At 48.7% G+C, this 15,972-nt stretch overlaps 1 protein-coding gene across 2 annotated transcripts in view; it reads right to left on the bottom strand.

Annotated features, from left to right (window-relative positions):
* Positions 1-4,097: 4,097 nt before the first annotated feature.
* Smoc1 (SPARC related modular calcium binding 1) overlaps positions 4,098-15,972 on the bottom strand; it is a 159,416-nt gene continuing 147,541 nt past the window's right edge. For both annotated transcript variants that reach the window (XM_021179100.3, XM_021179101.2), the window contains exons 11-13: positions 10,806-11,050; positions 6,499-6,552; positions 4,098-5,998 (exon numbers count right to left, since the gene is read on the bottom strand). In XM_021179100.3, coding sequence (XP_021034759.1) covers positions 5,982-5,998; positions 6,499-6,552; positions 10,806-11,050 — 316 coding nt within the window. In that variant the 3' untranslated portion in view covers positions 4,098-5,981. The remainder of the gene's footprint in view (positions 5,999-6,498; positions 6,553-10,805; positions 11,051-15,972) is intronic.

The raw sequence follows: 15,972 nt of genomic DNA, 5'->3' as shown, positions 1-15,972 counted from the left end.
GCCTCGTTTACACACTGAAGGGGCATGGGGGTGAAGAGCTAAGACAAGAAACAGCTGAAGATCAGCCTGCCTTTCCAGTTTTTGGCAGGGCTTCAGTGAGTGCAGTTCCATGAATGGAAACCCTAGAAGAGAGTCAGGCTGCAGTCACAATAGAAAAGCAGAAGCAGGGGCCCTAGATCAAAGTGGACATGGATACCATGAATACATGGTATATTCACACTGGAAGATATAGAAGAGGTCACACCAAAACTGAACTGGCCAAACCAATGAGGCAGGACTAAACAATGGGGAAGTTTACTCCAGGGCCTGACATGTGCTCCATATAAGCTCTAACAGAGGGCCCCTAGTACAATGGGAAATAGAATAAGCATTAAACCGAGATGTGGCTACAATAAACACAGAAGGATACTGCTCAGAGACCCTCATGGCTTCTCTCATTTTTCCTCTTCCTGACTCCATCATGAAGAACAGTTATAAACCAGTGGAGTGACTTGGAGCCAGACCACTGTTCCACTGTGTTGTAACAGTCATGGACCAGGACCCTGTGCTAGGGAAGAGAGGGGAGGGAGACTAAAACAAGTTGCATATTGAGTTGTATGATTGATTGGAACTGAGCTTGTGAAACAGCCTTGACTCTCATTAATGGAAGATGATTCAATAGGGCATGGGTCAAACTCATGATTACAGAAGACACAAGGTACATGCATAGCACAGGGCACTGGGATGTCTCAGCCAGCTATTCTCCTCCAATGTTGCCTGAACCTGCTCTTTCCCCTCCAACTTCTCTTCTCCTGCCCATACTGTGAGGGTGCAGCGTTCCTACAGGGCATCAGATACAGTATCTAGGTGGGGTGTTGACTTCTCACAGAAGGGAAACTGGTATTCACCTCCCCACTTTGCTGAGTAGGGGACATGGTGGTTGTTATGAACATGCCACATTTGTCAGAAGCCATGGGCAAAATGCATTGCGCAAAATGGAATAAGCAAGTTTCTTTATTCTTAGACACTACACACACTGCCCAGTTAAAATCACACTAAGATAATCTACATTGTAATAATAGTCAAGAGTTTTTACGAAATACTGATTCTATTTCTTCACTGTTGTATAGTTGGGTGGGGCCGTGTAATCCCTTTAGTCACTGGAACATGAGCAATATGACTGTGGGGGTGAGTTTTTGTCAACATGACACAAACCTAGGACATATCTAGGCAGAAGGAATGTCAACTGAGTTATTGCCTCCATAAGATTGGCAAGCCTGTGGGAGCATTGTCTTGATTGATGATCAATGTAGGAGGATCCAGGCCACTGTGGGCAGTGCCACCTTCATTGGCAGATGGCCCTGGGTTGTATATGAAAAGTAACTGAGCAAGCCAGGGGAGAGAGCCAGTGAGCAGTGTTCCCCCATTTTTGCCTCTTCTCCTGCTCCAGCTCTTGCCCCAAATTCCCTTCACGATAGACTCTATTTGGAACATGTAATCCAGATAAATTCTTTCCTCCCCAAGCTGGTTTTGAGCATGGCCTCTATCAAAGCAATAGAAAGCAAACTAAGAGAATAATATATTTCATTCTGGATAGGCGCCAGAGTGCAATTTACCACATTTCTCTTTCTTTGCTTCCATAATCAAGAGGGAAGGAGTCTTCCTTGACACGGATCCCTAATAAGGACAGTACAAAGAAGTGCCCCAGGTGACACTAAGTCTAGGTTATCTCTTTGTGTTTTAGCCACCGAAGTCATGAGGGGTGTACTTTATTGCAGCTCATCCTGGTCTCTCCTGATTGAGTTATATCAGCAGTCTGATTCCTGTTTACTACCTTGTAGACAGGCAGTACCCCCGTGCATAGCACTCCCTTGTATCAAGTGTGTAGATTACTAAAAGATAGCCTTGAGTTTGGAAACAGGCTCCGCTTACCACATACAGGATCATCAACCATTAACTAGAATCAATAGTCCTGTTAAGAGGATCTGGACAAAGGGTTTTCCTGGAAACTATCCTATTAAGGAGGGAATAGTGCAGAGCAAAGGGAGTGCTAAGGTCACATTGTTAAGGTGGCTGCCAGATGTAGAAGTAGCACGCAGAAGGGATTGTTCAGCTTGATCTGTCCTTTGTTGATGAGAAATGACAAGAGACCGCTGGCTGGCTTACCCAGCACAGGAAGTATTAGACAGGATGTGACCAGAGTTAGGGCTTTTTTAGTTAAAAAAAAAAAAAGTTGCAGAAGACATACAGATCTGTGGTGAAGGGTAGATCTAACTTCTCATTCCCCTGCTTGTTCAGCAAGAACATGTCAAGCCTCCTGGGAAAGATTGGAACCTCATTAATGGGATAGCCATGATCTTACAGATCAGTTAGAAGCTTTGGAGATACTTGGCCAGAAAGTTAACTTAGCTACCTCTCTGCATTGTTTGTTGTTTTAATTTTGTGTGTGTGTCTGTCTGTCTGTCTGTCTATCCATCTACCCATCTATCTTTCTACAAAGGTGTTGGGGCTGTGTTTCACCCTCTTGGGAAGCAGATATCATATCACTGGGGCCCCTGGGACCTGGGACCCCCATCCTCTGTCAACACTCGATGGTCCTGAAAAGATGCCAGCTCTGTGGCCTCTAGACCTCCTTGCTGAATACGTTCCCAAAGTTCCCTCCTTGTGAAAGCGGTACATGGCTCTGAGCCCTGAGGTGTGGCAAAGACAGAATGGACCTGTCTTGTGCTGTTTCCTTGACTCTTGATGCAGCTGTCTGGGGAAAAAAACAGAGGAGCAAGGGGTAGGAATGAGAGTCCACTCTGCTGCCAAAGGTGAGCTCCCATGGCCCCTCTCTATACTCTATGCTGGAGGTCAAATCAACTCTGACTCTTCCTGGGCTTCCTGCATGGGAAGTGCTAACCACACTTCTCTGAAGCCTTGCTGGCAGTCCTCTACAAAATAGTGGCTTTAAGTAAGATTTAACTGCTGGGAACGACAATGAACTCCCTCCAATGCAGCTCAGTCCTAAGGTACAGGATACAGACGCTGCTCTTCTGATGCCCCCAGGAAGACAGCCATGGAATCAGCAGTGCTCAGGGCTTGAGGTCAGAAAATCTGAAGACAAGAGGACCTCTTAGTCTACTTTCTCCAGGCCTGGCAATCACTTTGCCCCTCTTCCTAGGCCTGAATCTATACTTAGAACCTGGAACAATGCAATCTGGTCACTGACCCATGACAGTGTCCATCAGTGTACAGCAAACCAGTTATTCCCACTACCTTGAAACAGAAGCTTCAGTTCTGAAACTGGGAGGAATTTGATGAGGTACGAGATGATGAGGGACTATGTGACCTGGCAAATGCTAAGATCCTTCTCCAGGGAAGTCTTGTGGGAGAAAAGTTTGGGCGAAGGGAGAATTAAAAAAAAAATTATCTTCTGTGTACCCTCAGAGGACAAAGGCCCAAATTGCAGTCAGAAGAATCAGGAAAAGCTGGGTAATTAACAAAGGTCATTTCCAAGGACAGCCCTGAAGGGAGAGAGGATGAAAGGAAAGGTCCTACTCACAGGAGACTCAGGTGCCTGGCCCCTATCCTGGCCCTAGGCATGTTGTCAACCCCCATCCCAAAGTCCTCTGCTCTGCAGGGTTTGCCAGCTCAGAAGTGGTGCCACACAGTGCCCGGCAGAACTGAAACATGAGCTGGGCAAACCTGACTGAGGGCCAGAGGGTCATCTTTCCACCTGCATTCCAGCTCCAGGGTCCAGATCAAGATTAACACAGCTATTCCCACCAGGCTGAGCTTGTCAGAGCTCCTTCCCAATATTCTACCAGCTCCATTCCAGGTGCAGCTTGAGGGGAGGGCCCCAGAATGAGTATACTTTGGGGTTTCTGTGCGGGTGAAGGTCAGAGGGAGAATTAAAGTATACACACTAGCAGTTAAGGGCCAAGAGGACCTGGGGCATCTTCCTAGGAAGTAAACACCCCAGGGACCACTGTGTTCCCTGCTGGTGTCTCACTAAAAGCAACCTAGACTTTCCAGGATCAGCGCTTGAGCACTTAGACCAGGAAAATGATGAAACCTTCTAGGAAATGGGGCCTCTCCTTCAGAGGAGGCCACCCAAAGAAAGAGGCACCAGCTGCCCAAGTTTACCCATTTTTATTTTTTATAAAACAAGCTACAAATACTTTTTCTTGCTCCCACCTCCCCAAGGGAAAACCACACAGCACAGCCTACGCCCATCTGTGAGAGAGAAGTTGGCTGGTCAGATTCTAAACTCCTACATAAAGGTGGCTTCTCTGTGCACATTTCCTTCTGGCTAGGAAATGGGACTGGAGTCTGCTGGGAGGGCCATCCAGCTCCAGCCTGCTGCATGCGGTGTTTCTGTTCAAGGCTCCAAGGGAAGGTGTTCTTCCCACCTTACCGTGCAGGACAGGATTACTGGTCATCATGGGTGTGTGACTTCATTACTGGTCATCAGCATGTGTGACTTCCACCAGGACAGCGAGAACCTTCTGGAGCCGAGACTTCATGGAATCAAGCCCCGAGAAGGCTATGTTCCCCACATGTGTGCAGCATTATGTGGTCCATGCCTTCCAGACCCAAAAGAGAGCAGGGTTTACCAGGGTGGATGCATTTACAGGATACTGAGATGGAAACCCAGGGAAGGCAGGTTGAGGAGAGCAAGCCAGCAAAAGCACCAGTCCTGGCCTCCCTCACTGCCGTCATGGCTGACCATGGAAGAGCTGCTAAGTATCACTTGCTGCTCTGACTGAAGGACCTCTGACTCAGCATGTCACCTAGACAGAAAAAGCTGCTCGTCTGCCCTGGTGCAATCCCGGTGACACTCTGTGCAAAAGCCTAGAGTTCCCTATAGCTGGATCATGGCTCCTATTCTTCCCGAGGAAGCAGAAGTAAGGGACGCCACATCAATTCAACAATTCTGGAAGTCCATGAGAAAAGCCAGAGGAATAAGAGCAACTCCGGGATCGGCCAACAAGGTGGCTGACCCAATCGGTGAGGATCCAAAAGATGGAGGGAGAGCACGGAAGTAAAACTTAGTCGGACTCTAGTGTTGGGAGCTACATGCTTGTGGAGACTCTCTTGTGGGTTTGCAGAAGGGCTGGTTCAAGTCTTCAGTCCTCTTCACCATCTCCTCAGATGCCCAACACCTCCTGAAGGAGAACCCTGCTGGTGCTGGGTGTCCTTTTCCTCACATGCTTGGGGTCTCACCTCTCATGTCCTACACGGGGGATGTGCTAAACATGGGTAGAGATGTTTAAAGCAGCCAAATCCAGCCCCTTCAGGTAGAGATTGCTCCATTATTCACTGTAGACTGCCAAGGTATCTGGATAGCACGGACATGTGGGCCACCGGAGATCTGAAATCCATGCTGGCCACCACGGGAACTGGGCTCCCCTCCTACCCAGCCAATGGCCAAGTGACTGGACTTTGACAGCTAATGGACCAGTACCCTCTTCCCACCAGAAGAAAACATGCTATCCACAGCACAAGCACGGGGCTCCCATCTATTCTCTCAGAGTCCATATACAGTGAAACTCGGGGAAGCTAAGGAGAGAGCTGGACTGTGAGTCCAGAGGAAGTAGAGGGGAGGGACAAACAGCGATGTCGATGCCTGTACAAAAGATCTATACAATTTACATATATATTTATATACAGTATATAAATCTCTTTCTTCTTGACCCCATCCCTCACCCCTCCCCCATAACCTAAAAGATGTCAGTAGCAGATCCAAAAAAAAAAAAAAAAAAAACCTTAACAATAAAAGAGAGAATAAACAGCTTTTCTTCCCTTTCCTGTTCCTGCTATGGTATTAGATAATTGGTGTTTACAAATGGAACCAGAAACAAAACACACACGTAAGAGTTATTAAAAGTGCAAACATGGCGGGCACCACTTATGTTACACAGGCTGTGGCTGGGCCACGGGCAGCGCTGAGGGTTAGGTGTCTGATGGTCAGTCCTGTCTCCTCGGAGTCTCCATGGGCCTTTTGATTTTTCCACTCTTTAGACAAGGCGTCCGACTGGGAGCGGGAAGGAGAGAGCAAAAAGAAAAAAAGCGATGTGAGCCATTAGTGTACGAAATGTTCAGCTACGAAACTATCTGCATGAGGACAGCCTTTGTACAGCAGACATGGGCTAGGTCAGGCGCAGGTTGCCTAGATACTCAGATGTGCGTGCTTTACCCTCCTATCTTTTGCTACTCTGGGGCCCCCAGCATCCAGAGTCAGTTAGGAACTGTAAATTCCGGTGGAACTGTACAAACCCGGAGTCTGCCAGACAAGCACAGGATGAAATCTGCTGAGTTCTGGTCAGGTCGTACTACCCTAGCCTGGAGGAAACATCAGGTGCCTGGGACAGGTGCGGGTGACAGAATCCTTTCAACACTGATGACACCTTCCTCAGATCCCCACCAGACACGGAGTGGGGGCCTTTAAGTGATGGTCTGGTCTATGGCTTGACTGCTAAGCTACGGTTTCTGCAGGGGGTCCACCGAAGAGGGAAGTCCAGAAAGGTCACTTACTGAACGGGTTTGTGCCTGCTCGTTTTCCCTGAGGGAAGCTGCCAAGGCTACCACCTGCAACAAATAGGAACATATGACATGGGAGAGGTCATGACCCAGACAGCTGGCAGAGCTCCTGTATCTGAGCCCCTGCCTGCTCTGCCCTCAGAACCGGAACCCATAAGAGTGGAAGAGTGGGAGGGAAGCCGGAAGTAGCGGGAGGGAGCCGGAAGTGGCATGGCTGTGCTTCCTGTTCTGGGGATGCCTACTGCCATGTTCTGCCTAATAAACCCACTGTCTACCAGCACCTTTAAACAGCTTTTTCCCCCCCTATAGTCAGGCTGGAGTGTCTCGCTGGCTTATTGCTGCTGCTGCCGCCACTCCTGGTGTCATTGGCACTTTTTTTTTTTTTTTATTTGAGATAGCATTTCTCTCTATAGTCCAGGCTGAGTTTGAACTCAAATTGAATAGATGAGGCAGGCACCAATAGAAGAGAGAATAAACAGGTTTTCTTCACTTTCCTTTCCCACTGTGGTATTGGAACCCACGCAGGATGCCTCTTTGAATCCCCTCAGCTGTTAGCTAAGAAGGGTTTTAATGGCTATTTATAACCTTTTTGGTTCCGGGTCTCTTGAGTCCTGTAATGTCAGAGGTGGAAGGAACCTTAGTTCCTTCGCTTGCCAAATCTGGAGGCAAAGGCTCAGAGTGACTTACACAAGGTCCAAGACCTGGTTTGATAACACCCACCCCTGTGCACAGGTCCTGGTGCTCCCTCAGGACCTGATCCCGAAGGGAAAACATACTAGGAACCGGGTCATGTTCCCTGTGTGAACATCGTTGGACCGAACCAGAAGATGGTATTAAGACAACATCTATGCTACGTCTCTGTCTCCCAGGTAGGATTGCCTGGGGATCAGCTGAATTCATGGGGGCGGGGGGTTGGAGATTCTCTCCTGCTAAGTCCAGGATTACCTATGGATCCTATGATGCCACAGCTCAGCCCCTCTCAACATTCCTTAAGACCAAGAAAGACAAACTAAGGGTAGATGTTGGTATATCTAAGTTTGCAGGTGAGATCACAACTCCAGGAAGATAAGAGGAGCAGACCTAAGGCAGGCAGGTGAGCAAGGGCAGAGCCAGGCTGCCCAACCTCAGAGTCTACATTTACTCTGCTCCACTCCGCAGGTGCTGCCCTCAAGAATAAACATGGAGATCCGTACATGGAAGAAGAAGGCCTATGGTGGCCTCTGCTTCATTAGCTAAGAGCCAGAAAACAAAATGAAGAGACAGGAATGCATCCCTGTACCTCAGCAAACTTATATAATAGGAGTGATATTATCCTCATTTAATGTGGCTAAAAACCCAGGATGGCACAGCATTCATGGGAGGAAGTAACCTCATTGCTGCTGTCATCCTCTGGACCCCGAGCTCCTGATCCTCAGAGGGAGAGGAGAAGACTGAGCTCAAGGAAAAGCTGGTGCTTCTGAGACACTGAGCCTCTGGTCCTCTGCTGCTTGCTGTACAGGGTGGAGACAGCAATCCTGACAAACTTGCTTTATGACTTGGAAAAGAACAGTTACTGAGGCCCAGGCCTCCAAATGTCAGGCTTGCCATGCTGGGCAAAGGATTCAGCTCTCCAGTGAGAGTCATGGAAGACAAAAGAAGGGGTGCTCCTGTGGCATCTCCAGAAGTCAGGCCCCTCAAACCCAAAACTACACAACCCAAGTCCCACATCTTCCCACTCACTTTGGGCCCCCATCTGGCATGCAAGGCCCTCTCAGGCCACCAGAGGGCACCACATAATACTAGATGACCTGTGCCTGGGCTCTCATATACCATCTTGCTTTCTGCCATTTGGAGCAAAGGGAGACCTTGAGGCTGCCAGCAAGCAGCACCTCTATCCCATGGGTAAATTCCTCTGCTACTGACTGATAGCTTTTATGTGGTCGCTGTGCATCTGGACTCTGTCCCGCCCATCACCTACTCTGAACTGTTAACTTCTCACTCCAAATCTCCAAGGTAGATATTACTACCTCCATTTGGCTGAGGAGGACACTGAAATCCAGAGAGATGAGGAACCTTGTCAAATTACAGGGTTAGAACTGACAGAACTTAACAGTCAGGTCTATCTGACTTCAGGGTCTCTGGTCGTACCTACATCCCTATTTCTGTCTAGACAGTTGTCCTCACCCCTCCCCTAGGTTTCTTCATAGTCCTCCATTCTCCTGCTAGCACCATATGCCTAGAAACAAATATCCTTGTCAGGGCACTGGCCACACAGCTCCCCACAGGTTCTCTCTTCACAGAGTCCCAAGGTTACATCTGTGCCCCATTGCCCAGTATTTCTCTCTGGCCACTCTCTTGGCTTCCCCAGGCAATAAGACTGGCCTGCTCACAAGAGACATTGTTCTTCACTCTGGGGTCATCCTCATGGAGGGCAAGAAAGCTAAACTATGAAGTCCTACTGATAAGGCAAGCACTGGCAGCACTGCTGCGAAGTACTGCTCCTCTGCTTAAACCAGACTCTTAAACGTAGAACAATAGAAGGCTTTGGGCTCTAGGATCAGTGTGTTGTCTGGCAGAGGGATGGAAAGAAGAGTCCCATCGTACTCTATGGACTTGCCATCTACACAGGCAACCTCAACTCTAACTCATAACCCTCTCTTCCTTCTACATTTTACTTCACCCCATTCCAACACACACACACACAGACACACAGACACACACACACACACACACACACACACACACAGAGAGAGAGAGAGAGAGAGAGAGAGAGAGAGAGAGAGAGAGAGAGAGCATGTGCATACATGTATAGTCATGCATAAAGGGCTGGGGAGATGGCCCAGGACTTAAGATCACTTGCTGCTGTTGCAGAGAACCCAGGTTCAGTTCACAGCATCCAGATGGTGGCTCACAACTATCTGTAATTCCAGTTCCAACAGGTCCTCTTCTGGCCTCTGCAGGCACCAGGCACATACCTGGTGCACACCACGTAAATGGAGAGAAGCACTCATACACACACAAAAATAATTTTTGAAAACAGGCACATATAAACACACGTGTGTACACACAGAGATGGAGATGCTGTCAGACAGGCACCCATGCAGGCATGCTCACAGCAATATGCTGAAGAGGTGCATGCACAGATGCAGGCAGACATGTCACAGGCACAGGTGCTTCAGCCAGACCCTCAGTGACACTTTTTAAGTGTGAGGGTCAAGGTAGGGTTGGGCAAGAAACAGAAAGTACCCCAGGAGTCTCTGGGAAAAAATATTCAGATGACTCAAATCTACAGCCTGCTCCTCGCTGAATTTGGGTTGGGGCATCCAGATGAGCACTGATCCTTAAATCCTGCATCCCAGATCACAGCTTCCTCTAGATGCTTCCTCTGGGTCCTGTGTGTTGGCTGAAGTGGCAGACACCTGGTCCCTGGCAAGGTTCCAGAGGGAGGCTCTCTGAGTTCTGTGAACCAAGTCACCACATTGTACCTTCCCTTGGCTTTAGTTGCTGTATGGACAGGTACTCGCAACACAAAGGGGGCATGGAATGGGCCATGGATCAGGCCTCAGCAACTCCTTACTAAGTAGCAAGTGTCCCTGGGTAGGTCTGGGATGAGCACTACAGTCTCTGTCAAATATGACCGTCCCAATCCATTTGTTCCTCACTTGAGTGAAGGGCTCTCTAGCCTTACTTTGCCTCCTGCCACCTATAGTTGCTACAGCCCTCAAGAGTTCCAGTTTGTGACCCATGAGAAATTACATGCAGGATACTTCTAAGACTGTTCCAGAGAATTCCCTCACACACCCAAGCGTATTCTATATGATGGATGGGCAATAAATCAGACCCACACAGCGCCCCTAAAAGCCTCTTGACAAAACCATCAGGGTCATTCTCACTACCTGCTTCCTTGAGGTATTGTGTTGAGAAGTCCCAATCCTTGTGCTATCCCTTGCATACGCATACCACACACAACACACATTCATACGCACACAGTCTGGATCACAATCAGGAACTACACTACTCCATGAACAAGATAAAAAAGATAAGCAATCTCTGCTAAGTTGAGCTATGGTGTGAATGAGTCTATTCACTACTTGCTGTAGTCTGCCCTACCCTATCTAACACTCTGATAGTACTAATTTCAGAGTACACGAATAACTATTATGTCTTTTCAATAGACTGTGTAAGAATAGGAACCTCACCAGTCAATTCCATGACTGCAGCAGGCAGCTAGGCCCTGAACCACAGCCCACTTCCAATAAATGGCTGGTCAGCCCTTGGTCCCTGTCCGTGGGTCTGGCAGGCATACAGGGGGTAGAACTCACCTTCTTTGCTAACACCCAGGCAGCCCTTCAGCTCAGGCAGTGAGATGACCTTATCCTTGTTCAGGTCGCAGTAGTCGGTGAAGCGCCGGGCACATTTCTTGGGCTTGGCTTTCTTCTTTACATAGCGCTTGAAAGGCTTCATCTCCCGCTTGTTAATGTCATCACTGCTGTTGCTATCCAGTTGGCTAAAGTACCAGTGTGCCACTCTCTCCTCCAGGGTGTGGCTGGGGTCTGGCTCTGAGAACCTGGCCATGGACAAAAACCCCCACCCCAGAAAACACCACTCAGGATCTTGCAGGAGTCACCTGCTTTGCTGTGATTCTCTCCCAAATGGCCAAACACCAGGGTACTCGATACGGTTAAGCAACCTGTATTGAAGTTGGTTAATAATGAATCCGTGTTGGGGAATGAAGGTAGACCCTTGAAGAGAGATTAATTACCTTCTACAGATCCTGAGTCAGTTCTTATGGAAACGAATTAGCTCTTACAAGAGGAGGCTGCTATGAAGCTATATCCACACACACCCATTTCCCTTCATCTCTGTGTGTATTTCCTATGTGTACTTTCTAGCATGAGTTAGCTGAAGCTGTAAGAGGCCCTTGCCAGAAGTCAAATGGATGCTGGCATGCTCTTGGACTTCCAGAAATGTGAGCCAAAATAAAACTCTTCTCTATAAATTACTCAGCTCAGGGTATTTTGTTACAGCAACAAAGACTAACCCAAGACAGCCTTTATGCTGGGCTACCAACCATCAGGTAGCAATAGCTCTTTCCTTAGGGGCATCCAAGTGATGTTATTCACTGACCTGCCTGACCCCCTGAAATAGCCAGGATATTTCTAGTATACATAGGCACTGGAGAGAAATTGTGTAGATTTAGTTCACCTGAGTAAGCCATGACTATATCTAAACTGTCCTTCTCATGACCCATAGATCACTGTCACACAGGATGCTTTCTGAACTCCTGTATGGGACCCAGCATTGAGTGGTCACCACACCCAGTGCCAGAACTGGAGATGTCAGCTTAGCCTCAGTCTGCTCACAGTCTAGGAGAAGCAGAGCCCAAAATATAAAGGCTGGTAGATGAGATGTGCGATGCTCCTGACCTGTGGCTTTGTGCTTGTGCATAGGAGAGTGCTCCTTGGTCCTGCTCACTTTATTCATTGAGACAGAGTCTCTCAGTTGAAGTCACAGCTCCCTGACACAGTTGATCTAGCTAGCCAGCTTACTCAGAATACTCAATGTCCACCTGCTGAGTGCTGGAGTTACAGGTGTGTTCCCAGAATTTACATTCACAGATGAGACCTAAGCTCTGTTCTTGTGTTTGCTGCTTGTTCTTTGCCTGTCAAACCATCTCCTCAGACCCAAACAGAGATTCTAAAGCAAGCATATTCTAAACCTGCTGGGGTGAGTCTCTAGAGTTTAAGGTTTCCAGTCAGGAGGTCTGGGGTGGGTCTAGGAGATCACATAGTAACCAGAACCCCAGCTAATGCTTAGAGAAACTAGTGACAGGGAATACATCTGTGTGCCCAGATACATAGTGATGACCACATCTGGCACAGCCTATATCTCTGAAGCACAAAGTTACAAGGCCAATGTCTGTGTGTACGTATATATTCGATGGCCTGCCTATCTTTTTATTTATTACTCAATTATTTATGCATAATCTTTACTCAAAGAAGTCAGGGTGATACTCCTTAGAGTTTTTTAAAGCCAATGATAACTCTGTTCATGATGAGTTGGAGTTTCTGAACAGAAGATAACACACACGTGTGCAGAGTCTGCAACAGAACATTGATAGGGAAGTTCACTGACAAGCAAGGACCTTAGACCAGGTGATCGGGACCTGCTAGCATACTCTGAAGATACACATGGTTCTTAAAAAATGTCCAAGGCACTTGGTGATATGACACCCTTCTCAGATTTGCTGTATATTCTAGAAAGGAGTGGATCACCTCTCATCCCTCCCTGAGAAGAAGCTAGAAAATCCTGTCTTACTTCACAGTGACTCCCATGTAACATGACGTTCAAGCAAAAAGAAGCTGCATTCCCCCACACCCCTGCAGAGAAGAGCTTGTAACCCCTGGTAGCTGCCTAGTCCATTATTAACGAGGCAGACCACAGTCTTGGATAAATCCCCCAGACATCCTGGATTCTAAGAAGGATGTCAGTAGGACCTCATCCTGACAGCTTCCACCCAGAGAAACCCTTAGGGAAGGTGCAAGGCACACTGAGCTGTCACTGGCCTTTGACTCCTGGGGAATCTGCTTAATCTGCCATGGAAACCAGGTGCAGGGAGTCTGGGGCAGGCTGACATTCTCTGCGGGGGCTGTGCAGCCTGTGTTTAAATGTTACTATTCTGTTATTAGTGACAGCATCTGCTCTCATGGCTGCCCTTGCAGTACACAGGGTTGGCAGGCAGAAAGTCTGTAGGGAGTGCTCAGGGCACATGAAGAGGAACATCAGAGAGGACCTAAGCTATGGAGGAGACAAGAGAGCGCCAAGAAGAAGGCAGCTCTTCCTTTAACCTTTAGGCTCTGCATAGCGTAATGTCTACCTGGAGGCTGGAATAATAAAGTCTCAGTTGGTGAGACGGGAAGGGATGAGGTCATCCCACCCAGAGGCCCTGCCAGAGAAGGTTTTCTCCCTCCAACACGTGTTCCTGGAGCGCCCTCCTATCCGCCTGCCTGTCTGTTCTCTGCACGTCTGTGGTCAGAGCTCTCCCTACCTGCCTTCAGGCTATTTCGCATCAAGAAGCAGTTCTTCCTACCTTGCAAGCTCTGAGTTGGCCAGGGGGTGATCTTCATCTGGGCTCTGTTCCTTTGCCCTCGTGGTTCTCCTCTGTACCCTCTCTGCTCCCCCATCAAGATCTTTCAGTGTGGAGCAGTCCTGACTTCCCACAGCTAGCCTGCACACCCTGCCTGCTGCCAGCCCGTGGCAGAATGCTGGGTTAAGCACAGGACACCATATCTCAGGAGAGGTCTTCTGAGACCCTTCCAAGCCACCAACCCACTGGTTGCCCTGTGGGGACTAAGGGTTCTGCCTCTGTCCCACTCCCTCCCCTCTGTCCCAGATATCACAAGCCTCTGCTTTTGAATCCCTTTGATCTCCAGAAGTCCCCTTAAGTAACAAAGCTTTAGCTATACCTCAAAACTGAGTGATGGCAGGGCCATACTTGGGAACCAACACCTTACTAGAACAAACACCAAGAGCCTTTCACATCTGATCTATCCTATGACCTGGGAGAGCCAGAGCAACACTGAGCATGTGCAAGAGAAAGCACAAGAGACCTCTGCGAACCGAGCAATTCTGAGATTCCCCCCTGCAGGGGAGTGCTAGATATGGGTGAGACAGATTTTACAGGAGCCATCTCAGTGCATCCCTGCCATCACAGACTCTGCCACTTATACCCTTACCTCAAAGTCACATCCCACTCCCCGCCCAGGTCACACAAGCTTCCCTAAGTATTCTTTTAGAGTTTTCTTCTTTACATTCATTCACTTATTTGTGTGTGTATGAATCTTTGTGCGGGATCTAGCTCAGTCATGACGGCAAGCACCTTCACTCCAAGCACGATCTCTGCATCTCCGAGGTGCCTATAAGGGCCCTTTCATGGGTGAAATTCTTCCTAAAGGGCTACCTGGGTAGGCTGACTGCCTAAGTTTTCTCAGATGTAGTGTGGAAAGCTACCTTCCCAAAGATAACTCATTCTATATTCAGGATATTCTCTATATTCTATATTCAAGATATATTCAGTGACTCTGCCTTTAGGCTATTTTAGTAGCTTCTGCCTTCAGGGATAGGGAAACCCACTAGAACCAGGTCCCTCCCTGAACAGACACACTCAGCCTTCTCCCAATTTTAGGGGTGGTGAAGGCCATCCTCCTGCGGCACTCTGTTTTGATTCTGTGGCCTTGGCCCTGGCAGGGTTTGGCTGTAACACGTCGCTGGAGAGCCAAGCCCATTTACCACAACCTGCTTTGGCCAAGATCTGGGGCCCAGTTCTGCTGTCCTAAGCAGTTTTAGAGAAGGTAAGGAGGGCTGGCCAGGAGGCCTGAGCCAATCCAAGCAGACCGACTGAGCCCCATGTGGAGCTGGGTCCAAGCCCCACCAGCTGTGCGGGTGGAAATGGGAACTGCCAAGTCAGCCACACTCCAGACTCTTCCTTGCAAAGCCATCAACAGACAACCAACTGCACTCTACCCGGAGGATGAGGGCCACTTAGGAAGCATGAGTCTACTTAGGAGGATGCGTCTCTCCTTGGGAAGCATGTGAACGACCAGGAGGCTCAAATAGACAAGGCTGGGTCTCCCAAGAGTGCCCTACCTACCTACCTAGGTAGACAGCCTTCCTTTTTAGACTGAGGATTTAGTGAATGGGTGGGTGGGTGGTCCATAGAAAAATGCCTTCCAGAGCCCTGGTTGGGGGTGGGGTGGACCAATCATCTAAAGATGCTTGTGGTGCCCCCGCCGCATACCAGCCACAGATGCTTCCACAGGCACCCACCTCTACGTTGTCTAAGTTTAGATTTGGGGAACACTGGTTTTGGCCACCACATCAGTCTAGGAGGCCATAGAGGGAAGCTGGCACCTCCCTCTCTCCTTCTCCCTGCATTTACCTCGTCTTGAGAATCTATTAATTTCACATGGAATGCTTCAGTAAATCATCTCTTTTCTACCCAGTAGTGTTCCTATCACCCTCTTGCTGACAACCGCTCTCCCACCCCATTTAAAGTTCCCCTGGTTTTGCACCATAATGTCATCAGGATGATCGTTCAAAAGTACTCTCAATCATTGTGGTCCCTGATGCCTCTGGCATGACTCAACATGACTCTGTCCAGCTCTGCAGCGACATCTCCGACTTATCCACACCATACCCCAGGCCGATTCATGCCACTTCCTGTTGCTTCCCCCATATGCCCCACCTGGCCCCACCTTGTTCCTCTCCCATTGCCCATGTGTTCCTTGATGAAATGCCCTCATCCCGGTATAATGTGGTCAGGCTGCTCCCCCTGTGTAAGTGAAAATGTCACTTCCTATTGTCAGGTCTCACGTGCCCCTCCCCTAACCACCCTGAGTCCTGGAAGCTCTTTCCAGCTTCTACGATCACATTGACTTTGTCGTCATCTCCTGAGTATATACCTCTCCTCCATGTGAGGCACTATGTCCT

This window comes from Mus caroli, unplaced genomic scaffold, assembly GCF_978045245.1.
Source record: "Mus caroli unplaced genomic scaffold, Mus_caroli_1 scaffold_14, whole genome shotgun sequence".
Classification (NCBI taxonomy): domain Eukaryota; kingdom Metazoa; phylum Chordata; class Mammalia; order Rodentia; family Muridae; genus Mus; species Mus caroli.
The sequence above is the reverse complement of the archived record's forward strand: the minus strand, read 5'-3'. Positions and strand labels throughout refer to the sequence as shown.